Source organism: Borostomias antarcticus (assembly GCF_949987555.1).
Source record: "Borostomias antarcticus genome assembly, chromosome: 7".
Taxonomy (NCBI): domain Eukaryota; kingdom Metazoa; phylum Chordata; class Actinopteri; order Stomiiformes; family Stomiidae; genus Borostomias; species Borostomias antarcticus.
The window spans coordinates 22,010,147-22,036,046 of NC_140240.1; the positions used below are offsets into that span (position 1 = coordinate 22,010,147).

The following is a 25,900-nucleotide window of genomic DNA, read 5'->3' on the forward strand; positions in this document are numbered from 1 at the left end:
GGATGCCGTAAGGCTGACGGTGTCAGATGAAAATGGAAACCGATGCAGATAGACAGAGGTTTGCTCATCTATATGTTAGATATTTAACAAGGTGCCAGTGTGCAAGCTACAGTAAAAATAGTAAAGAGAAATTAGTGGTTTTTCTTCTGCTCTGATAGGGTGGGTTTGCTCTTAGGAGACCACTGAGCCTCGGCCAATAAGAGATGAAGAGCGCCAGAAAATTCAGGTTGTTCTAATCAAAATACACCACCATATTTACGTATGTACCGTACACCACACAATAACTAAGAAACCTTGCTCCGATAAAGGATATCACCACATGACTTTATTATACTGCATCTCCACGTTTGCTTTGGCAACACTAGTGTCAGACAGCTGTCCTGCCAGGACTTTTTGTCATAATTTTTTGAATCAGAATCAATGTGACATTCAAAACCATATTTGACCAAGTTTGATATTAAGATTGTAAGATTGAAGAGCACTCTCTCTGACACTATACCACAAAGCATCTGATCGCAGCGTAAGACTGCACTGAAAATAACAGCATGTGAGTCTGAAATCTCAGACATACAGTAGTACCAAAATCCAACACCGCAAGTTTCTACAGACAGCTTGTGGAATAAAATGTATAGACTTTTGAATTTTCTCACCATCATCTACATCATAACCATCTTCATTCTCATTATGTATACTTTAATTGTTATGTACAGTGCTCATATTGCAGTTTTTGCTAGAACCATTTCTAATCCATTTATGACCATGTCCTTGCCTATAATGTATATGATCATACAAAACGTATTAAATTGGATTAAGAATTGTTAAATTACAAACTTGTTTCCAGGCATGCACACTCACACCTCACTCAAAATCAACTGTACTAATTTCACATTGTTTGTATTTATGGTCAATTTTTTTTCTCTCACTTTAATGAACACCAACTATATCTTTCAAAAATAATAAAACACAACAGATGTTCCAGGGAAAGTCTGACAATTAGTTGGATGATCTTGTCCGGTATGTTATCAAAGCCACAACATATTGTAAATTCTATATATATTTATATACTCATTCAGCAAGTCTACAGGTATGTGAAGATCTGTCATGTTAGAAACAACACTTTGGAGTGGACCACCTTCAGTGTAATTATTATTGCAAACCACTTGACCAATTTAAGGCTTAAGAGTTCAATTGCAAAGTGAGCAATATCCTGTCACTTTAAAGTCTAAACTAGGCAATATGTTTTTTACACTAAACTCACATGGGCATTAACTGATATTACCTCAGGCCCACCAGTAGTGTTTGTACTCGTCTTTCCAGAGGGTTTTAGCAACATAAAAATAATAACTATAATATGATCAAAACAAATGTCAACTTGTTTTTCTTTTCTTTTTTACACAATGTGGCAGATTAGGAATTGTTCTCTAAATGCAAAGTTTTGTTGTTTGCAATATCCTTTCTGTGACTACAATGTAGTACCATGCTAGCACTGCTAGTCTTGTCCTATAACAGTGTAGTAGCGTTGAGGAATTCAGTGCCATTGCTGCAAGTTCATAACTACCGCCAACAAAAATACCACACGCAATTATTAACCCCATTCTGCCCAGGTTCCCTCTGCTCTCACCCAATCACAACAATTTGTAGGGGAACAGCAACTGTGAACATCAATGGTGGACAAAAAGAGAAACGCAAAATTATGTTTGTACAGAAAACAAACAAAAGTAAACAGAACAGCAACACAGGATATACCATACTTCATGCTTTAGAAAGAGTGGTAGCAAGGAGATTGAGGATAAAAAAAAAAAAAGAAGAAATTCACAGTATTCAGACTACGATGCAGGGTTTTATGTGTGCGCGGAAGTGTATAATAGTTGAATGTGTTGTTTGGGAGTGTAGTACGGAGAGTGTGCATGATAACATAGCTAGTAGGCCTTTCCAATGCTAGTAACGTTAACTCGTTTGGCGCATGTATCACTTCTGATAGGCAGAATGGGGGTAACTACATTCCTTGTCAGACTTAAATTCATTTGTATAATCTCACGATTGCCAATGCCTGGTCTGGCGTGTTCTTGTTTTTTTCTTTTGAGAAATGTAGCCTTGCTCTGAATACGCCTGCTGTCCCTCCCTGGGCTGCAGGTGGCGCTAGCTATGAGTGGGGAGGCTGGCGGCGCTGGAGGGGGAGGAGGGGGGGGGGGGGGGGGGGCGGAGGAGGAAAGGGGGAGGGGGGGGGTGGGAGTTCAGACCGGGGGCGCCTTGCGCTGCAGTAGATACTTGTGGATGTCGTCGCCGTCGCGCTTAAGCCAAGCGGCGTTGAGGAGAATGTTCTCGCAGCACTGCTGCACCGTGCGCTCGGCGGACGGGGCGTGGTGGCTCTCGAAGAAGCTCTGAAACACACAGCAACAGGTCCGCAACGTTTGTTAGGCTCATGACGACAACCGCAATGGAATTATCTTGAAAGAAAGACATGGGAGGGCAAACAACCTAACGTCACAGCGAACTGTAAGAAAACGCCGGAGTCTAGTGGCCTGACTAAAACTAGTCCATTTAGTCTCGCTAGCAACTCACACAAATCATCTCTCAAATATTGCGTTATATATATATATACACACATATATATATATATATACACACATATATACACACACACACACACACACATACATACATGCACACACACACACACACACACACACACACACACACAGTATGCGCAGTGGGAAACAGTCCCAAAACCTGCAATCACCAAAGGTTTCACCAAAAATAAAACAAAAAGTTTGAGATCACCACCAAGTGCCGCCTTGACGGCAAAATATAAATATGCGAGTTGTAAGTCAGGACTATCACAGTGTTGTAAGTTTTATGAGGTACTATGGAAACCTGAAGTCAGGGGAAGCAGAGTAGCATCAACAGATGTGCTCGCTGCAGGACACTCACCTTCACCTCAACCGCCATCTTGTCAATGGCGAATCCATCCACAGAAAGCTGTGAGTGAAAACACTAATTACTCGTAGCACGTACAAAACCATATACAAAACATGCATCTCAAAATAAACAAGTGCTCAGTGAACCTTTCGTCCTGTTGCTGAATGTGTAAAGAGAGTGGGCTTTTCTAGTTTAGATTTATCTATAGCCTAAGCTAGATGTCAAGATGTCAGCATATAGGCCCATCATTATTTTTAGTTTGGTCTTAAAATGTAAGCATTTATTTGAAACTAAGTAGGGAATTAACACATCAGAGGTTACAATAGTCAATATAAAAAGAGCTTCAAGCAATATTAACTTTCTGTAGGACAAAAAACTGTAATATTATTCTCCTCATTGGAAACAATTGGTAAAAAAGGCACTGGTGCTCAGAAAAAGGGTCTATGTGGACCCGGGCTCTCAGGCAACGAGCGAGGAACTACAACACCCAGAGGCTTTGCAGAGCCGAAAGCGTCCAGAGACTCCGTATGTCACACGCCCCAGCCTCTCATCACTCACCTAGCCATACTATCTCTCTAATCTATCCAACATGATCCAACTAGCTAAATAAGAATCATCTGATCTATGTTGTGAATATATAACGACTATAACTAAATTCCCACAATGCACCTAACCCCGATACTAGGCTGAGAACATTTAGAACAAGCGCCAGAAGCTACTAAACACCTCAAGCTCTGAACTCTGTGGATTTAGAAAGTAGACGGGCTGCTGAGTAGAATATACAAAACTTTTACTGAGACAACAAGCATAGTTTATGTACAAAGCAAAATATACTTGGCGATGGAAAAAAATTAATTGTGGTGAGCGCCCCCTGGGGGTGGACCCTGGTACATGGTGTGATGGCAAACGCACCGAAGCACCAACGAACACACAAACTTAACATACAAGGGTCAAATGAATACCCCACCCCACCCCCTCAATTCTAATAGCAGACGGGTTGAGACTCTGTACCTTGATGAGCCGTGATATGAGGAAGCCCCCCTGGTAACGGTTGTGAAGCTCCTCCCAGTTGTCCTTCACGAACTTCCAGGCGGCTTTCCGTCCCTGCTTACTGCTCCCAGCCACGCCCCCGATCACCGACACCGTGTCCTGGGGACGCACTTCCTCCTTCGTTAGGAAAAGGGGAGATCACAGGTGTTTCATTTGAACAATCGTCTCCCACCACCGTCAGGACGGCAGGCTCTTTAGATAAGAGCACCCCGGGCCTTCACCTCCTCCTCCTCTGACCTTCTCCCACGCATAACGCTCCCCAACTGTTGCCCAAATCAAATCAAACTTTATTCAGATAGCACCTTTCACACACTAAGGCAACAGGAGACATTTTGTCTAAGGAAAGTGAGCATGTAGACGAGGCGGTGCGTACCGAGAGGGCGAAGGTCAGGACCTTCTGGATGAGGTCGGGGGCAGAGATAGCGCCCAGCACTCTCTCTATGCGGTTCCTCTCCTCCTGCATGTCGGCCTGCTTGTGTAGCTGAGGAAGAAGTGAGACAGGGGGGTGAGGATGGATCTGACCCTGTGGTGACCTTCCTGATAGGGATGAACATTTTGGCCGATATCTACCGATATTGATATGGTAAATGTGGTAAACGGTAAATGGACTGCACTTGTGTAGCGCTTGTATCCAAAGTGCTTTACAATGAAGGCCTCTCATTCACCCATTCACACACCGTCACACACCAATGGCGGCAGCTGCCATGCAAGGTGCTAGCCTGCTCATTGGGAGCAATTTGGGGTTCAGCGTCTTGCTCAAGGACACTTCCACATGTCGTCAGGAGCTGGGATTCGAACCAATTATTGGCTGTTCACATTGGCCCTGTTTTGCATATCGGACTGATAGCGATATATATTAAAAAAAAGACTAACATCGACTGATACTGATATGATTGCAGATATATTGTGAATCTCTCATTTCTGATATGAACAAGTGCACAATGAACCTGTCCCCGCCCCACACCCATGATGCGTGTCGTCAGCATGTACAGTTGTTGAATGTGTAAGTGGAGTGGGCTTTTCTAGTTTAGATTTATCTATAGAGCCGGCATATACGTCCACTATTATTTTTCGTTCGGTCTAAAATGTAAGCATTTTTCCAAAGTAAGTACTGAATTAAAATATCAGTGATTAAAAATGTTAATATAAAAAGAGCCAAGTAATTTTCGCTTTTTGCAGGACCAAAAATATGTAAAAGAAAACAATGTTTCTCGGTACCAATCTCCACAGTCTCTCTGGTCAGTATCCCTCACAGATGATTGGTCAGAGTGAGGTGGATGGCTCTCGGTTAATGGTTTAACAGTGTGAAATGTAGGACTAAATATACTTCATGTAATGTCTAGTTTCCCTTACCTTCAGCATTGTGTCCAATGTGGCACTGTCACCATGCTTAAGCACTGTTAAGTACACCTGGAGAGAGACAAACAACATATTATGGTGCGTGTGTGTATCACTTATGAAGCCGTAGTATTATGTATACTTCAGTGTACAGTATATACTGTAAGTCTGTATGAGAATTATGGCTGCAACTGTGGTATTTGACTAATCTGATTATATTTAAATCAATGATTATGGTAATTGCCTAATCTGATTATATTCAAATCAAAGAGTATGGTAATTGCCTAATCTGATTATATGTAAATAAATGATTATGGTAATAGTGTAGTTATAAATTATAAATATTAAACAATATTTTCCATGAATGTTCAAGCTGCTGTATTGTAAGAATTTCTCAAGTTTTTATAAACTGCTTAACAATGTTAATAAAAGCCTTGTTAGTTCATTATACATAGCCTACTTATCATCCTTTAATTATACACTTAATAAGCACGCTACTATGCATAATAAACATACTTAACAAATACATGGTGTGGACAACAGACGGACAGAAAATGTAATCCCTATGTAATGTAAATGTAATGCCTATGTAATGTAATCTATGTGTCGCCAGCCCCTCCGGGCCCCTCGGGGGCGAGAGAAAAATGTTTAAGACAACTATTTGGTTCAAACTGATGAATCAGATTTGACCAAATGATTTCTTACTCGGGTACAGCCCTAGATTGAGTACAGGCTGCCTGTCACAGTCATTTTCTTAGGAGGCAACAACAGCATTGATATAACCTTACACTGCCATCTTGGGTGAAAACAAATTTTCCACTGTGTGGAAAAATAAAGTTAAAATTGAATCTTCAAAGTGAGGAAAGCATGAATGCAAAGATGTGAAAAATATAATTATTTTCAGCCCTGATAAGAATTTCACTTATTCGCATTTACATCATTGAATTACTGCACTTTAATTCAAGCACTGAATGTGTGTGCATGTGCATATTTGTGTGTGTGCGCGTCTGTGTGTGTGCGTGCGTATGTCTGTGTGAGTGTGCATGTGTACGTGCGTGTGTCCGTGTGTGTGTCTGTGTGTGCGCGTATGTGTGTGTGCGTGCGTATGTCTGTGTGAGTGTGCATGTGTACGTGTGTGTTTGAGTGAGTGTGTGTCTGGCCAGGCGCAGAGCTTACTGGGCTCCTCAGGTCAGCAGGGAGGGTCTGCTTGCCTTCCACGTGGTCCTTGAATCTCCTCCGAGCCTCTTCCAGGGTGGGCTTGTGACCAGCCTTGCCCAGCTTCCCCAGAACCAGCCCCCGCAGCAGGGCGTCCAGGTGACCTGAGGGAGACACACACACACACACACGCACGCACACAGGCACACAGGCACGAAGAATGAGAAGGGTCAGGGTTCGACTGTGTGTCATATATCCCTGACATAAATAGGTATTTGCAATAAACGGGGTCAACTGTTTTTTTTGTGTTAAATTCATTTATCTTTCATTTTGAGATGAGGCTACTGGTGACATAATTGCAAGCAATTCAAACTAACCAATGAAAAGTAATGGGTAGGCTAACAGATTTGCAATGTGATAGATTTAAGCAATTGACCACGAGAGGCAGTGGGTTACAGGGGATTTTACCACAGCTACGGGGCGTTGTTAGGCCTGACGCGATAGCGGAGTACCCTGTAGCTGTGGTCAAATCCTCTGTAACCCACTGCCTCGAGTGGTCAATTGCTTTTCTACAATGGTTACTACATATATATATATTCACAAAAAACACTCAGTAGTAACATTCAATCATTTATTTACCGCTCATTCTTATCATTTTAGTATTTACAAAATCTTCCGCGATAGGCTATAGTTCTGAATTAAATGGTTGCCAGGCAACATAGGCTATCTCGCCTATTTGGGTTGGCCTTGTTCACATAAACAATAAGGCATAATTCGGGTGGTTCACGTTTATTTGAATATTTACAGCTATGGTGCAGTTATTAAAACAGTTCTCCAGAGCACTCGTTTTTGCTGGTAGGGGTGTGGAAGTGTTGGAGTCGGACTGATGAGTGCGTTTTTCTAATAGGATACGTAAAAGGCGAGGTTGCTCCGAGTGGTTGCTACGCAAAACATAGCCTACCGCTTGATTTTATCAATGGCCTCGTCAATGAGATTGACAGCGCATTAATACTAATTGTTATGCGGTCGCAGCCGTGGGTTACAGAGTATTTTACCACGGCTGCTAGCCAATCAGAATCAAGTATCCCAACTCTCCGTTGTAGAGTAGATGCTTATTCTGTCACTTATTTAAACAATAACTTTGACAGTCAGCAAATCTCGGCAATGGCAGATATGCCCTAGAGGGTGACACAGGACTGCATTCTCACTCCCGTCCCGCCCAACTCCAACAAACAAAATCCTGTGCCGTCCCCAATCCCATGACAGAGTAAACAAATTAATCCTGCGTCCCAATCCCGGGAAAATGGAGGGGAAAAAAATCCACAGAGAGGGAGCAGTGTGGCGGTGTGCCAGTTTGGTTTCAGAATGGTCAAGAAGGGTAGCCTTATGGCCTAGGCCTAGCTCCTTATGGCCTAGGCCTAGCTCCTTATGGCCTAGGCCTAGCTCCTTATGGCCTAGGCCTAGCTCCTTATGGCCTGGGCCTAGCTCCTTATGGCCTGGGCCTAGCTCCTTATGGCCTAGGCCTAGCTCCTTATGGCCTGGGCCTAGCTCCTTATGGCCTAGGCCTAGCTCCTTATGGCCTAGGCCTAGCTCCTTATGGCCTAGGCCTAGCTCCTTATGGCCTGGGCCTAGCTCCTTATGGCCTAGGCCTAGCTCCTTATGGCCTAGGCCTAGCTAGGCTACATGATTTTGAACGCCGTGTCCATTTATTTTGTCACACAGCTGAATGTAGCCTATTTTCTTTTCTTATAAATGTTTCTTATGTTTTAAATGTCATGGCCAAATATTAAATGTGTGCTAATTATTATTTGGCCAGACCTGAGTCCGACATCATTAGTTTTAAAGCTACAGCTTAAAGTGTATAGAATAGTAGGATTAGTTAGCCTACTAGGCCTACTGATACATGTTAATAATTGTAAATAAATGCTTCAGAAATTAATTTAAGCTACTATATGGAAATAATTGATGATAATTAAATGGGGAAATGCTAGAGGGATTTTCCTGGACCACAGGGAGGTTTTCATGGAGAGAGACGAGTGGCTTTTGGACGAGCGGTCAGAGAACTTTCTCTTCTTGTCCGTATTACGCATCTCTGGCTGGACTCTATTATTCAAGGATGGGGGGGGGCACTGTATATATATTTTTTTAAACCAATCACACTCGTCTTGGGTGGAGCGGTTTCTGGGTTGTTGTTGTCTCATGTAGTCCAAATTTAATCTGATTGGTCGGGGAACAGATTCTGCCACCGCTGATTGGGCAGTGATAAACTAACGACAAGGCTTATCTCCAAAACCAACACCCGCTGAGTCAGACTACACTAACCTACACCCGCTGAGTCAGACTACACTAACCTACACCCAGACTTATCACTAAACCCATCTGAAACCTCAGAAGCCCCACAACAACCCTCTCCTACAACGGGTTCCAGAAAAGCACCGACCTTCCCCCTGCCTGCTGTCCCAGCCCAGCTTGAGGCCAATGGGGGTGAAGAGGTCCCTGATGAACTCCTGGATGTCCTCGTGGAAGTCCGTGTGGGAGAGCAGGGAGGACAGCACGCCAAGGTTGCAGCTCAGGTCGCTCCACACCGTGTAGTTGGGCTCGTTCACGAAGGCCTCCATCACCTTCAGCGCCTCCACCGTGCTGATCATACCAGCCCGCGCCTGGGGACGGGGGACGGGGGGGACGGGGGGAGGAAGAGGACGAGGGGGAAGAGGACGAGGACACATTTAACGTCTTTAGAGTTCTGAATATGTACTTAAAAGGAGTTGGACAAGGAACAGGCAGGGAAATACATTTGGTGAGGTGACGTTGATGAGGTGAGGTACATTTCACTGTAATTACCTACCAGAGGCTTTGTTACATCAGGGGCATGGCAGCATTCATTATACAAACTGATAACGGAGGGTGGAAGGACACCAAGTATTGTCTCTGTGACCTTTCCATATTGAGATACGGCCACTTCAATATCCTGCTCCCTGCAGCAGCCTCTGGCGGCTAGGCCTGGTCGTCGAGATATGGTCGGTCGACCCTCCCTCCCCACCTGTACCCCTACCGCTTCTGTCATTAGTACAGATATATTCCCCAGGGGGGAGGGGAAACTCACAATTCGCCCCCCTGCCCGGCTGCTATGTCTCCTGTAAGAAACCCTGTATGGTCGTCTCACCAGCGAGTAGAAGAAACCTTAGCTGTGTTCCAAACCACTCACTCATTCACTCACTCACTCTTCCCTATGTAGTGTAGTGATAACCCTAACGAAAAATTGTAGGGTACATCCTCTGTTCACTGGAAATCCCTGTGCATTGTGGGTATTTTATAGTGAAACAAATTAACCGTTGAGAATTCGGACACTAGAAGAAAATGGCGAACATACTATATCGTCCACTATTTCTGTAATAGGGAACAGTTTTGAACACAGTTCCTGTATGGTGGTCTCACCAGGAAGAACCCGGTACGCTGGTCTCACCAGGGAGAACCCGGTACGCTGGTCTCACCAGGGAGAACCCTGTACGCTGGTCTCACCAGGGAGAACCCTGTACGCTGGTCTCACCAGGGAGAACCCGGTACGCTGGTCTCACCAGGGAGAACCCTGTACGCTGGTCTCACCAGGGAGAACCCTGTACGCTGGTCTCACCAGGGAGAAACCTGTACGCTGGTCTCACCAGGGAGAACACTGTACGCTGGTCTCACCAGGGAGAAACCTGTACGCTGGTCTCACCAGGGAGAAACCTGTACGCTGGTCTCACCAGGGAGAAACCTGTACGCTGGTCTCACCAGGGAGAACCCTGTACGCTGGTCTCACCAGGGAGAAGAGGTCGTTCTGCAGGCCCAGCCGGTCCACGGGCAGCAGGGTGAGGTCTCTGATCCCGGGCAGCAGGCTCTCCAGCATGGCCGAGCTGTACTGGATGCGGTAGAAGCCCACTGTGCCTGGGTTGATCTGGAGGGAGAGAGTAGAGAGTGATAACCTAGCCTGTTACTAGGCAGGCCATGTCATAAAAACACAATAACGACATGCCAAATTATTAGAAACAGTGGTTTTCTTAAAACAACATTCTCAAAAATTAAAAAAAATGAAATAAAGGCAGAGCATTTCGCCTTAATCGTTAAAACAAATTGAGTTGTTTTTAAAGCCACTTTGTGATTTTTAAATAACTACCACACCAAAGAGCTACAATGCACTGCAAACTGGAATCAGTTACAGTATGCAACTTTCCCAGCATGCTTCATGTGAGGGGCAAGGTGCATATAATATAAGGCAGGGTGCTTTTACATTATCTGCCTTTTGGCTGTGTGGCCTATCCTAAAATGTCTAAACACCAGGAACCAGGGTTTGCCCACACCCACAACTGTATAGTTCAAAAATGATGCCCCGTGCCCCTGATTCCCGCCTCACGGCTAATGGCAAAAACATTCTGTGGTCATTCACATCAGGACTGCGGTTGAGACACACGTACCTTAACCCACTGGTCGGGGTGGACGTCGTTGATGGTGATGGTGGTCTCCGGACTGTCTAGCAGCACCTTGAGCTTGATGCAGCTGGGGTCCTCGCTGGTAGAGATGCTGACCGGCACCATCCAGCTAGGGCATTCTTCACCTGCGGGGACGGACAAACCCACTGGCCAATGACACGCAAGCACAGAGGAACATCTGACATTCCCCCCATCAAATTCACGTGCCGCTGCCGACGGCCATTAGTAGTTATCAGGGGTGTGACGGTATGTGTTCCGACGCGGGAGCTCGGTTCGGTCTGCTCCGTGAACTTATTGTGAAAAAAAAAACAACAACAACATTGTAGGTCTAAGCTATTCTGTTAAAACTGAAAGAGTCGCGCACCCAACCATTGTAATTGAAAACTTGGACTCTTAATATGCAATGAAAGTGCATGTTGCTTCGGCAAATTGTAAACAACATTTGCAGACATCATTTTGGAAACACCTTGAGCGTTCTATTATTAGTGAGAGTCAGATGTGGCTAATTCATTTGTGGCCCCCATTTCACCAGGCAGGTAGGCTAATGCCTGCACTATACCAGCCCAAGTTGTCCTGTGTTGAGTTTAGTGTAGTAGTGCTGGTCGCACTCTCATCGAGCACTACATGGCTAACGATCTATTCCTCCAAAACAAAACAAATAGCTGAGTTTCTCGTACCACTATGAGGTCCGCTGGCGCAGAACTTCTTCTGATTTATCTTGATGATGCGGTCGTCTCCTTGCTAAAGAGAAATGTATAACTGCCATCAACAACTAAAAAGTCTACATTAAAAATCAAATTGAATGAATCATATTAAATCATGTACTGTACAAGTGTATATTTAATGTGCAAAATCTTATCTAACCCATGGGTTCTGGCTCTTTATTTACAAAACTTCCATTAACAATCAGCTCTCCAAACACAAGAGCCCAAAAATAATAATCACCACTAAACAGTGGACTTGTGTGTTCTCACCTGCTCCTGGTCCACCTCTATGATAGGAAAGCCCATCTGCTTGGTCCAGGAGCTCATAACTGCAGCGATGGGCTTCCCGCTGGACTGCTCCAGACAGTCCCATAGGTCCTCTGGGAGAGAGAAACCTTTAACACAACCTGGTTCTCCAGCGTGACTCAGTATCAATATGGAAACGTTAAGAGTTGGCATGGTTACCTGTGGATGCGTTTTTATGCTGGAATTTCAAAAGATAGGCATTCATTCCTTTCCTAAAGTCCTGGAGATGGATGGAAAGAATATGCCTTACAAAACAAGAAAACACTTTACAAAACAAGAATATACCTTACAAAACAAGAATACACTTTACAAAACAAGAATATACCTTACAAAACAAGAAAACACTTTACAAAACAAGAATATACCTTACAAAACAAGAATACACTTTACAAAACAAGAATATACCTTACAAAACAAGAATATACCTTACAAAACAAGAATACACTTTACAAAACAAGAATATACCTTACAAAACAAGAAAACACTTTACAAAACAAGGCATCGATTCCAGAGACAATCAGCCATACGTGCCAAAGAAAATCAAGTTCAAACTGATCAATTATCGATACTTGTGATGTGTGTGTGTGTGTGTGTGTGTCCTCTCACCTCATCTCCAATGTAGTTGTGTAGCATGCGGATCACAGACGCTCCTTTGCTGTAGGATATGGCATCAAAGATTTCATCCACCTCTGATGGGTGGCCAACATTCACCTGTGGCAGCGCACATCACAATTACATATTTACTGTAAGCAACAGCTCACAACAGGCCGTGGTATATGGTTATTACATCACAGATAACATGCCACAGGGCTGAAGTGAGCTATTGCTTTTATAAAACGATCACCGGGTATGGCAATATGAAAGTAACGTTAACAGAAACACTCCAATTAGTTTTTATTAATAAATAATAATGCTCAATAAATGTCTGCCTTAATTGGCCATTTATTCACATTCATTTGTAATTTGCCATTTATTGTGCAACCACTGAAAACTGTACAGCGTCAGTACAATGCTTTTGACACAATTTAAACATTTAATCCAAAAAATATCTACATAACAGACTGTGCTCCTTTAATATGCCCCTGCAGGCTATAATACAATTAAACCCTTAGAAATAAACTGTTCGTTTTTTGGGGTTGCAAATGCTTTAGGCAGCTAGTAGCTTAGCCTTCAATCGGCCATATACTGTAGGGACTGTAGTCTGTCCTGTTGAACACACACACTGATCTGTGGGGTCTGTCCTGTTGAACACACACACTGATCTGTGGGGTCTGTCCTGTTGAACACACACTGATCTGTGGGGTCTGTCCTGTTGAACACACACACTGATCTGTGGGGTCTGTCCTGTTGAACACACACACTGATCTGTGGGGTCTGTCCTGTTGAACACACACACTGATCTGTGGGGTCTGTCCTGTTGAACACACACACTGATCTGTGGGGTCTGTCCTGTTGAACACACACACTGATCTGTGGGGTCTGTCCTGTTGAACACACACACTGATCTGTGGGGTCTGTCCTGTTGAACACACACACTGATCTGTGGGGTCTGTCCTGTTGAACACACACACTGACCTCTATGGGATGGCTGTTGTCCAGGGCATCCAGATCCAGGGCCCGGGTGTAGTCCGCCGACACAAACTGTGTCCAGATGTCGTATTCGGGGAAGCAGTGGTCCACGCAGAGGTACTCGATCCAGGACGCAAAGCCCTCGTTAAGCCACAGATGGGTCCACCATTCCTGGAAAAAAGGGAAAGCAAAAAAGCACAACGAGCCGCAGGTGTGGTAAGTAAGTAAGTAAATAGCCTTGAGAACCAGTGGTTCTGGAGCCTAGTGGCCCATAGGACAGGAGCCTATCTCCTAATTCCTTATCGTGAGGCAGCTTGAGGTACAAGTCCACCCCCTGGACATGACGCTAGTATGGCGCAGGGACTTACCCCCAATCCGACCCTTGATGCAGAGTGCCAAGCAGGGAGGCATTGGGTAACATTTTGAATAGTCTTTGGTATGACTCAGCCGGGGATCGAACGCACGACCTCCCAGTCTCAGGGCGGACACTCTAAACACAAGGCCACTGAGCTGGCAGGTGTGGTAGGTCCACCTTAAACGAAGAGGCTTTCTGAGCTCTGGCCAAGGCACAGTTAAAGGTGCGCTCACTAACGTACGTACATCTGCCCTGTAGAGAGGGGAGAGCGAGGCCTAAGAGGGTTTTATAAATAAGCATTAACCAGTGGATCTTGTGCCGTGTAAATAAGAGAGAGACAGTTGAATACGACAGGCATTTTTCTTTCCAAAACCACAACTTTTGTTTTGGAGATGTTCAACAAAAAAACAACAAATAGCGTCACTGTCTTACGTTTGGAGTTAACCAAGTCAGATAAAGAGAGAGGTAGTTACCATGGTGACTAGGTTTCCAAACCACTGGTGCGCCAGCTCGTGCCCGACCACCAGGGCGACCCACTGACGCGACGACGAGCACGAGTTCTTCGGATCGATGAGCAGTGCCGTCTCCCTGGGAAACAGGGGGGCCAAGAGGCCAGAGGTCATTTGACGAGTGCACATCATTATGCATTCAAACCGCTACGAGCATAGAAAGTCATGCTGACTCACCTCTGTGGTAGCACGCACGCACGCACACACGCACTGCATATGAAGTAGTTTAAGTTGGTATGAAATAAACACCACAGGCTTGTTTCACCAAGGTCACACACACTGCATATAAAGTAGTTTAAGTTGGTATGAAATAAACACCACAAGCTTGTTTCACCAAAGTCACCTTTTCTTTCTCAAAACCAACATGACAAAATGAACTAAATTAAAATGGCACCCCTACAGAATCTGATCAATAAAATAAACCAAAATCAAATCAGCTTTAACATTGTTATAAGACCTTTTTCAACCTTTGCACGATCGCAATAATGCATTGTTTTTTTTATTTTAAGTTGGAATTTGTCAACAGGGAACTGTGAATGTGGTGTGAATAGGAGCAGTGGTCATAGGCTGGTTAGCAGAGGCAGATACTTCCCCTGAGGGGGCGAGATTATATTACTCTTCATACTGAATAATGGAATAATTCAATCCCTGGCAGGCAATCTATACATCATTAGTTGAATTGAGCACATGTTTCAGATTTACCTGTAAGTAACAAGGCCCCAGTTTTCCATGGCACCTAGAGATGAGGTCGCGGAACAAGTATGTTAGTCATTCACTGTAATCACTTTCCATTACAAAGCCATACATTATTAACAGTATTATTTATGTGTACTCACCAGCAGCAAAATCAGCGATAGCTATGAGATCGATTTTAGGCAATGGATAAGGAACACTGAAGTAGTCTTTGTAGAAGGGTAAGGTCTTTGTCGCAACCTGTAAAAGTGTATATGTGTGATTACTTTTCCATTTCACACCTTGTTTCATGCAAACAGACAATGCCACTAGCAATTCCAAAGCATATGCATTATTGCTACTCGTCATTCTTTTGTGACTGTGAAAGCACACAAATCACCAACCGTTACAATGGTACAATGAGCAGAAATGGTTTTGTGAATGGGCTAAAACCACACGCTCACCTCCAGGGCGAATTTCCCTTGCTCTGCCTTTCCAGTCGGTGTGTAGACCCGTACGGTCACGCCGTCCGCCGATTGGCTCTCCACAAAGTCATATTCACCAATAACAAATGCTACAAGGTACGTGGACATGATGGGAGTGGTGGCGAACTTCACTTCCACGAGGTTGTCGTCATCTGGATATGGCTTTCGATCAATGACATTCTGAAACACGGACATTGACAAAGTTAAAGATGCCCTTTATACAATCGCCTACGATCTGATATATTTTATATTCAGACCAATAATTGAAGAGTATATACTCCACCAATACCTAATATCTAGACAAAATAAACAAGTCCTTTCATGTTTTGAGAGGGCTTGCAGTACGCAAGGTTGTAGAAATAAGTGTTCATAGCCACACTAACACCACATCCTTTAGCCGCATTTTCAGGCACCTGCTGTTGCGTTCTGAAATTCACGCTCTGATTAAATCTATCAAGACAGACGGCACAATTATTGACGGTCACATAAAAAAAACCTCTGAACGTCCCCATTCTGTCATCAGTGACTTTGTCTGAATATGCAATTCAGACCATTCTTTCTAATCATATAAACTCCTACCACTACAAGGAAACAGCTGGTGGTTCAAATGTCAATAACTTGATACTTAATAAATGACACCCAGGCTCCAGTAAATATGACACCCAGGCCCATGAGTCAGTCCCTCTATCCAGAAAATCTTTCAATGGCAATTCTGAATATCACATCCCTATCAGGTAAAATGTTTCTCATTAACAATCTTATACGTGAACAGTAATTAGATTGTATGTTTTTTAACTGAAACCTGGCTAAATGAAAATGGTTCAGCAGCCCGTACTGAAGCTTCTCCTCCCAAACTAGTTTTTTTTTTCCAATCCATTAGAAGTTGGGGAAAAGTGGGAGGAACAGCCACCATAGCTACGGATGCTTTGAGCTGCAAAAGCGTTTCCTTTGAGGAATTGACCTCTTCTGAACACCATGCTATAGTCCTAAAGTGAATTGACCTCTTCTGAACACCATGCTATAGTCCTAAAGTGAATTAACCTCTTCTGAACACCATGCTATAGAACACCATGCTATAGTCCTAAAGTGCCAGCCTCTAGTTCTGGCAGCCACCCAAGCAATGTCCAACCTTCTTGGCAGATTTTTTTCTGAACTCCTGTCCATTAATCATTATCTTAGCGACCCTATGATAAGATTATCATCAATGGTGATTTTAACATGTATGTAGCCTCTTGAATTCCATGGACTTTACCCAACATGTTACTGAAGTCCCCCAGAACCGTGGCCACACCCTTGACCTAGTGATTACAAATTATAAATATATACACACACGCACACACACACACTCCCGTCAGTAGACATGTTAAGATATGTATTCTGCTTAGTCTCCTTTGGTATGGTATGGGTCAAGAGATGATAAACAACCACCCTAAAAGTCAGTCTGGCGTACACAGAGTGAAAGAAACAGAGTGGCAAAAAGTGACTAGATCTGTCTGGGTGGAGAGTGACACGTACCATATTTGACAGGGCTACTCTGTCCTTGGGAACTATCAGGATGATGTCGAAGGTGGCTTTGATAGCAGGCTCGTCCCAACAGGGGAAGGCTCTGCGAGCATCCGTGGCCTGACAGGGGAGAACAGAGGAGGAGGAGAGATCATGGGGAGCAGGCAGGATACACTCCAAGGCTACAACAGAGCCTGGCACGGGTTCACCACATGAGAGAAACGGAGGAGTGAAAATCTAAACATTAAAACATATTGCCAGAGTAGCGTCTCTCTGACCGTCACACCTGAGGCGGTAACATAGTGTTTCTCAGGGTTCTCAGCAGCCATGCCTACTTGGAGAAGACAAACCATTCATTACGCTAATCTGAGCTGCGCAGACCCGTCCAGTTACCTCAAACTGTGTGACGGCAGCGTAGCGGACTTCTCCTGACGGACTCGCATATTTACTTCTGTAGAAGCCTTTCATTTTGTCATTCAGCTCGCCCACAAAGTCAATCTTCAACGTACCGGATCCTAGAAACACAAGTAAAAAAATAAAAAAAAAGTTTGTGTTTATTCAGCTACTAGAATAGGAGTTAGTTATTAACAATCATAACAAAAGATGTGGCATCCGGGGGGGAGGGGTACTAAAATGCTCTATGTGGAAATGGCTTAACTAGGCAAAAAGAACCTTTTTGAAATCAATAGAATTAGGGCACACAATGGGCTGTTTTTCAAGTGAAAGAGAAATAGTTACTAGAAAATATGCATGAATGTTATTTAGCTCAATGTAGTGAAAAATATTTCCCCAAAACAGGAACTAATCGTGGTCGAGTGACCTAATATTAAAATGGAAATAAAATCAGCATTTCCCAACATGTTCAAAGCAACAGCAGTCATAAGCATTGGGAAATTAGATTTAAAACTGAATTTAACTTAATGACCTACATTTAAAGCAATACATAGCGTTTTCTCAGAACTGCACCCCCACAGCCTCTGCGAGTAAGTGCACTGTCGTAAAGTTATCAGATTGTCTTTTTCTTTTTCTGGCTTCCTCCGTGATGTTTCGCTTCGGTTTTCTCACCTCCGCCATGATATCATTGAGCTATAAAACACATGATATCCATAGACGACGGAATAGTTAGCTACTACTGTGTTGTTGAAGCACAAAGTTGCGCATGCGCACTTCGACTGAATGCTGCATCCCGGGGGAGCGAGTTTTAAAAGGTAATAAATGTCAATGTATTATCTTTCTGAGTAGACTGTTTGGACGATTCAGCTTACTTTTAGTAAATCTAATTGGAGAATTAGCACCAGGCATGTTTGTAAAGGTCCAACTATCGCGATGTATTGCTTTAAATAGAAAAATACAGTTTTAATTCAGAAATGTCACCACATATAGCAGGTTCTTAAAACCGCAAACGGAAAAGCTTTCATGAAATGGGGATAGGTTGAATCATGGTGTTAACCAAAACGGTGATATTCATATTTTAAACATGGAAAAACCTTGAGATTGTAACTTTAAATGCGCAAGAACCATCATCTTTTAAAATTACACAAAAATGCAATGCTGAAAAACCCAGCTCCTCCATCCACCACCAACTGGACTCACCTTTCTGAAGAGCAGTAGGGAAAGACAGAGTCACTTTCTCATCCTCATTTTGATAGTTGAATCCTGTAGCATTAATTTCTGAAGAGTATGAAAAAAAGCACACATGGTATTCATTTTTCTGATTATTCTATTGATATATAAAACTGAATAAGCTACTGATTGAAGAGATGTATATAAAATAAAATAAAATAAACATGTAGAAAGAATCTCACCCTCACCTTCCCCTCCCTCTGGTGCAAAGGACGCTGTTATAATGTCGATGTCTGCACAGTTCATCACAATCTGATTCGTGGCCTGTGTAACCTGTAAACACCAAAATGCAGAGGTTAACTAGACAAATCAAACACCTTGATCATTCCATGTCAATTAAACAAGTGTAAAGCCATTTCCCAGGAAAGTATTTGTTGTTATGTGAATCGGAGTGCAATACACGCCACGTATAGAGGTGACCAGTTGTATCTACGCACATTACCCAGTCAGTGTGCTCATTGTTTTGAATGTTGAGATTCTCAAGGACAACCCCACCCCACTGACGATTATACGGTCAACCGCGGTTAAATATTGTCTGCGTAAATTTGTGATCGTGACAGCCCTAGTCCCCACTGACGTCAGGACAGCAGAGTCGCTGCCCATCTTTCTCTTCAAGAGGTGCTACCCTGGCCCTCCCTCCTCCTTCCTTCAGCACCTAATACTGGATTTCTACTCAGCTGTTCTTGCACTTTTACTTCCGCACTAGGTCAGGCTCTTAGATGCTTGTTTAGAAAGAGACGCACTTATGAGTTCTGGTGAGTAGTTGTACATGTACACTTGACTACCTACCGGTCTGTTATATGATCGCTTTTTATCTATAAAAATAATCTATTTGGCCTATTGTTGGAGCTCCTTACATTTTGGTGGGTGCTACTAATTGTTTGCTGGTGCTCTTAACCAATGCAAGTAAAAAAGTACATTTCGAGCCCTGCACTATCGCGTCACCATTCAACAAACTGGACCCGTATATTTTCTCGAAAAGAAGAACAAACAACGGCACTTAAGGCTTTTGTTGAGAAGGAAGATGTGTTTGTCGTATTCCAATAGGATTTGGAACTGCCCTCACTGGTCGCCAAAAAGATGAACACAGCGCCCATTGATAACGCCTCTTGCAAATCGAAAATGGACAGTTTCCAGACCCTTCGAACTTGCAAATTAGGTCTAGCGATACAGGGCTATTTATGGGTACCCAAACCCACAAACCGTTTGACTGAAGCAAACTGAATATTGCTAGCTTGTAGCTGGCTACACTCACAATTAAGTCTCTAAATGCTTCGCTCAACTAGAGACTGAGGACTTTCATTCAGATTTGAGAGTTAAAAAATAAAATAAAAAGCATCCAAGAGAGTAAAAAATAATTATATATATATATATAAAGAGCATTGCAGAACCCAATCCAAAGTCTTTAGGGCCTAACCCATTGGCTTTGTTCAGGTTTGGACCAATCCAAGGCAGTAGGTGGAGTCTTGTTAACGGCCGTTCTTGCCAATATTCTAGCGAGGCAACTATTTTGACAAAAGCCATTTTTATATAATCTGACGTGCCACATTGTTTGCTTCACATAGCCATCTGGGAACTCTCCATTGGAAACTGTTTGGAAAAGGGCAGGCACTTTCAAAAATACTTGGCAAATGATTGGATGAACCATCTGTCTATCATGCGCTAACTTCAACGGCTCTTCGCTGTCATCACACCTAAACCCGCCCAGTATAGCCGTTTGTATTTCAAATTCCAAAGAATCAACACTGATTGGTGAAATTGTTTTCCGATCTGGCACAAACGGATCTCTATGGAGAGTATCCATACTGATTTGCAAGAGAAACAGAATGTGAGCTCGCGGAAATCAGGATGGTCTCACAAGGCTAGTTTTTATACAGAGATCCCGCTACATTACCATATTGAAGACCCCTCAATTTTCCGTCTTTGTTCATTCACACTGAACCAAATGAAGCCGGCATGTGTGATTTTAGATAGCATGCTGGCACTTCGGAATCAGAAAGGAGTGATCTGTAACACTACAGAATCATCGTCTAGTGTGATGTATAAACAAACGCGTCCGCGTCGTTACAAATACATTAATGGCGGGTGAACTGAGTGTTGAGGTTCTTTTGCTAGCCCGGCACTTTTTTTTTTACCACTATTCAAACGCGAGCAAAGCTACTACGCATACAACATGTTGATGCGTAGAATGGTGGATTTCTGTGCGCAATGTGTTCGCGATTCGTTGATTTCCTCCTCCTCAGCTCGGAGGGCAAGGATCTCACGAGGCGTCAACGTCTCCCCAGTTTGCAGACATGTTCAACTGGTAGTGTCGTGGTTGTAGTTCCTGTAGCCCCACACCGCTGCTGGTGTTCGTCCGGTGTAGTGTTAGCTGCTGGTGTGAGGTCGAACACACGTCATCACAACGTCACACCCTCGGACCCACAGCACAACCAGCTACCTGTTTCACACAGAGATTCGGCCATGTGACTACGGCATTAAAGTCGCAACAGAAGAATCCACCATTTCGTGTCGGTGCCTTTTAAACAGAACGGGGTGGCGGAATAGAGGCGTGACATTCCCGCCTTAAAAGGACTGTGTAGAACAGCCTATAGAAAACCCTCAGACGTCCGGAAGGTGGAGATCCTGAATGGTATCTGGTATGGCCTGGTATGCGAGACTAGTAGCTGGCTTGTAGCACAGGCTCATAGTGAAAAATTGACATACTGTTGCAGACAGCTTTAAATGAACAAACAAGAGGTGTGGAGTGGCATGGTAAAATGTTTTACGCCTGAGCTGTGCAAAGTAGTGGGTTAAAGGAGTAGTAAAGGGAAAATGCTGGTTCACAGATCAAAACGTTGACAAAACTAGCACTTTTGAGAAAGTCGGATAATTGCTCTACCACCGTTTTGGTCATACAATGGTTGCGGGTGAGCACCTTGAAAAATCATTAAAAAAACATGTTAAACTCTCAATTTCAAAGACAAGAAATGACATGATCTGTTTAGGCAGCACATAGAAAGGACCAAATGCTACTAGCTACTGCCCTGAGACAACAGAATGTAATCGTAAGTGGTGTATAATTTAGTTTAAATCCTCAACACACCAACAACAGGCAATGGGAAGAATGTCAGGTGTCACACTCACTATGATTATCCAGTGCAACGTACAGTGTAAATGCACTGAATCAATGAATGTTAAGAAATCTTTAAAAAATAATAATAATAAGGAAAAAGAAACAAAGAAAAAAAAGTAGTGGGCTAGCTAACTATTTAGTGTCTTCGCAGCTCGGAAAATACCCTGGTGTTGTCATTTGTCATTTCAATTTCATGGTCAGCAAGTAACACCCTCGTAAAATATGAGACAAGGAAGGCGGGACCTGGGGAGTCTAGACGAGGAAGACGTTTGCGAGTTAGCTTAGCGTAGCTATGATAAAGCAAACATTAGCCAACAAACTCAGCTGGTTCCCCAGCTCTGGGGAGGCTGCTAACGTTAGCATAATATCAGCGAATGCCTTCACCCTAGCAATGTGACAAGCCCTTGTGTTGTTGTCGCAAGTACTTAACGTTAGCAATAATAGCTAGTGCTAATTATATGGGAGCAACATGTTAGCTAATGCTAATGATAGCTCGCTACATGTCAGCTGGAGTCAGCTTCGTAATAGCATGACAACGGACAATTCAGCTAGCTAGCAGCTAGCTAGTCGACGTGATTCGTTAGCTATTGCTAGGAACATATTATTCTGATGTACGATAGCTAACGAGCTCTGTGTGCATTAATAACCAGTTACCCGTTTCACCAATCTAACGTTAGCGAGCTAAACAAGGTATCTACCACCCAGGCTATCAATGTAACCCGCTCGCTAACGTTAGCCTGAGCCAGCGAACTTGGGGTCTGGTGGCTGGGGAAGGTGACACAAATAGTACGACGTCGTTAGCTAGCTTGTACGCTAACTAACGTTACACACGATTTATAAATGATAGTTGCACGAAGCGTTCTCGGGGTTATTGTCCCATATTTTGCAAGCTTTAACAAGCTAGCTAGTTTAGCTAGTTACTAGTTCACTCTGTGTGTACGAGGGCTAACGTCATCTAGCAATGTCCCGTTAGCCACTCAGCCATTGCAATTAGCCAGTTAGCTTACATTAGCTTTTGAGCTTAGCTAGCTACATAACAATCGATTGCCACTTTAATTGCTCCAATTTACCTCTACCGCCGCCTCCAGCTTGCCCTCAAAGGTGAAGTCGATCAGGTCTGGCTTCAAACACAACCCGTAGTTGACGGGGTAGACGTCTGTAGGTAACCGTACGAAGGGCCTCCTCTCGGGCATGGTGGTGTCTATATTTTGGCTGGTAGCGCTACTAGAGACGTTGCTATGTATTCTTCTGAATTTAATTGTTAAATTAGCCAATTGGGCTTCGAGAATAATAAGACAGAATCTCGGGGGTTGATTCTTCTGACGAATGACAGCGAAACCCTTCGGCCCAGAACCAGCAACATACACTCCTCAGAATTGTTGCCAGCTACGGTCCGTCCTCCTCACTTCAAATCCACAACCAGACCACAGCAGCGCCGACCGACGTGGAGAAAAACGTCACCGCGTTACAGAGGGACCAGAATGCGTAGGCTAGTTGTGGACATTTGGTAGGCTAGTGTAAGCCTATGATGGAAGATGAGAAAATAATTTAGCTCTAAACGTTTTGCATATCATCTTGGGTAGGCTACATTTAATATTCACAAGTGTGCAGATAGGTCTCTTTTCATTGCATTTCAACGATAATAGATACCGTGACTTCGACCAATGATGGACTATTCAGACTGCACTGCACCTAACGTTAAATCTGTATCACTATTATCTCGAGAACCGGATACTGTATGAAGTTGACATCCGGCAGGTGTACTGCCCAGGACCTAAGGAAGTGCATGGCCAAGTGTGAATTTGTTTGGATGAGTGGTTCTCAAGAAAGCTCCTATTGGTGCAATAGGAGGTGTAACTGCCAGGGGGGTTGGCCCTGCTAGGGTAGGCCTATATAAGGGGCTGCATATTTCTTGTTGGATATCTCCCTCCTCATCTGTCTCTTCCCTTGTCCTCATGTGTCTATACCCAGAGAGCAGTCTGTATGTAGTGTTTTACGTGTGTTAATAAATCCCAGTATGGGAGGATTCAACTGCTGCCTCATGCCTCCTTACAATCATTACACTGGTGTCAGGAGAAAATAACAACTTGGCTATAGAAACAAGGAGCCTGGTGGGAGCTAGCTAGCTTAGTACCAGTGAGTGAGTTAGCCGGCTAGCTAGCTTAGTATAGGACCAGTGAGTGAGTAAGCCGGCTAGCTAGCTTAGTGTAGGACCAGTGAGTGAGTTAGCCGGCTAGCTAGCTTAGTGTAGGACCAGTGAGTGAGTTAGCCGGCTAGCTAGCTTAGTGTAGGACCAGTGAGTGAGTTAGCCGGCTAGCTAGCTTAGTGTAGGACCAGTGAGTGAGTTAGCCGGCTAGCTAGCTTCGTGGCGAGGACCATTCCAGTGGAGAGGCGAGAATGAGGAGGTGAGAGACTGAGAGGAAGACGGAGCGTGCAGATGGTGGAAGGACATCCAATGTCACTGCCCCACAACTCGCGGGAATAGAACAGAGGGTTTTCACGTGAAACGAGGGGCCGCCAGAGCGAGTTTGCTGCAAGGATGGCCGCTGAGGAGTGGATACAAGGCATAGCCACAGCTGCATCGCCAGCAGGTTCTATTCCCGCAAGTTGTGGGGCAGTGACGCTGGAACGATTTTCCATAACGGGGAAGGAGAGGGGGTATGGCGGTGTTCCATTAGTGAGGCCATGCTTAAGGCCGCCACAAGGCACGCATCGAGAAGAAGAAGGCTTTATTTGTCATACGACATGGACACTCCAACACACGTGGGCGAGGGCGACATGAGCGCACATGCAGTAGGCTGCCGCCGATGAAATGTTTTCTCCACTTAAACCCATCCCTTCTTCTCTGGAATGGACTGCATCTTCCGGTTTGTTCTCTCTTCGTCATGTGCACAGATCCCACAGGGGACATGTCCCCTTCAACTTCTGAAAAACATTAAATGTCCCCCCCAACAGGTCAATGGATTGTTTTGCGTGTTTCATCAGCGCTGCTACATACACGCGCACTGATGATGGGAGTGCAGGCAGGGAGAGACTGACTGAGAAGATGAAGTAATAACGTTACTTTCAACCGCAACAACGCAGTAGGCTACCCATGTCAGAGAGGAACCAAAACAGCTTAGGTCAATCATGTAGCCCACTCTCACAAATGGTCGCATATGCAACCACAATGTGTTTTGTTTTGTCTAATAAACCCCAAGATGGGAAGACCTGACTGACTGCTGCCTCCACCTTTCATGAGTTTGCTACAGTACTTTACTGATAGCTAATTTCACCTTATCACTCTTTATTTTCACCACATCTTTTGAATTTGAATGGCGGTGTAGGCAACTTGAGTTCTCCGGCTTGTGGCTAGATGGGGTACAGCTACAGCCTATGTAGAAGGCTAGTTCCCATAAATGCAGAAACCGGTCAAACCCCAACCCCAACCCTAACCTTAACCCTAAATGGCATCTGCCTTTATGGGCACTAGCCTTTACTGTCCTTCTACACTGGCCGTAGCTGTACCCCATCTAGCCACAACCAGTTCTGCGGGGCTGCGTTCTGAATCGCGTACTTCCATACTATATAGTAGGGAAAAAATGGATGTAGTATGCACATGCAGTATGGCAAAAATACCAGGATGTCCTACTACATCCGGTCGTATTTTGCAGTATGCAAGTCGGCACACTATTCTGACCCACAATCCTGTGTGCAGCAGAAACAATGTGTGAGTCGCACAGTGACAGACAGGTGTTTTGATGAATCCCAGCTGTAGTCGAATGCCACTTTATGGACAGCGACGGATGAGGTCAAATTTCAAGCCGCAATGTTATGACAAGGTAGTATGTCCCAATTGAATGCATTCTGCGTGCAAAGAACATACTTTCTAGGGGCAGCTGTAGTATGTACTGGTAGTAAAAAATAAGTATGCGATTCGGAACGCAACCCGGGTGTTTGAAAAGGAAATCCATTAAAATTAAAATTAGAAAAATCTAGTTAAATTAATTTAAAGTTAAAAAAGGTATCAATGTTGAAATAATGTCTCAAGAGAATTACTTTCGGCCAAAAACAAGAAAAGAAAAAGAAACCTTTACTTTTATTAGTACATTGTGAAATAAATATTGTAGGCCTATTAATGATTATAGGTTA

At 43.9% G+C, this 25,900-nt stretch overlaps 1 protein-coding gene across 2 annotated transcripts; it reads right to left on the reverse strand.

Moving 5' to 3' along the window:
- Positions 1 to 304: 304 nt before the first annotated feature.
- Positions 305 to 23,169, reverse strand: npepps (aminopeptidase puromycin sensitive). Of its 2 annotated transcripts, none has more exons than XM_084440501.1 (23): positions 22,840 to 23,169; positions 18,837 to 18,927; positions 18,625 to 18,702; positions 17,425 to 17,546; positions 17,044 to 17,151; positions 15,508 to 15,708; positions 15,208 to 15,304; positions 15,074 to 15,107; positions 14,336 to 14,450; positions 13,514 to 13,678; positions 12,545 to 12,649; positions 12,098 to 12,158; positions 11,903 to 12,012; positions 11,606 to 11,669; positions 10,914 to 11,053; positions 10,262 to 10,396; positions 8,903 to 9,122; positions 6,484 to 6,626; positions 5,323 to 5,379; positions 4,343 to 4,450; positions 3,931 to 4,086; positions 2,932 to 2,979; positions 305 to 2,381 (listed from the first exon to the last, which is right to left on the reverse strand). In XM_084440501.1, the coding sequence occupies exons 1-23, from the start codon at positions 22,960 to 22,962 to the stop codon at positions 2,235 to 2,237; spliced, it is 2,628 nt and encodes an 875-aa protein (XP_084296627.1). In that variant the 5' UTR covers positions 22,963 to 23,169; the 3' UTR covers positions 305 to 2,234. The 2 variants fall into 2 exon arrangements, with proteins under 2 accessions (XP_084296627.1, XP_084296626.1); XM_084440500.1 differs by having other exon boundaries at positions 18,843 to 18,927; positions 22,840 to 23,060.
- Between the last annotated feature and the right edge of the window lie 2,731 nt (positions 23,170 to 25,900).

Excerpts from the sequence above, each read along its gene's own strand:
- npepps (XM_084440501.1), bottom strand. The coding sequence starts at position 22,962 with ATGCCCGAGAGGAGGCCCTTCGTACGGTTACCTACAGACGTCTACCCC. Across the intron at positions 12,650-13,513 it reads ACAACAGCCATCCCATAGAG|GTGAATGTTGGCCACCCATC; the intron begins GTCAGTGTGTGT and ends GCGCTGCCACAG. Across the intron at positions 2,980-3,930 it reads TCATATCACGGCTCATCAAG|CTTTCTGTGGATGGATTCGC; the intron begins GTACAGAGTCTC and ends TTTCACTCACAG.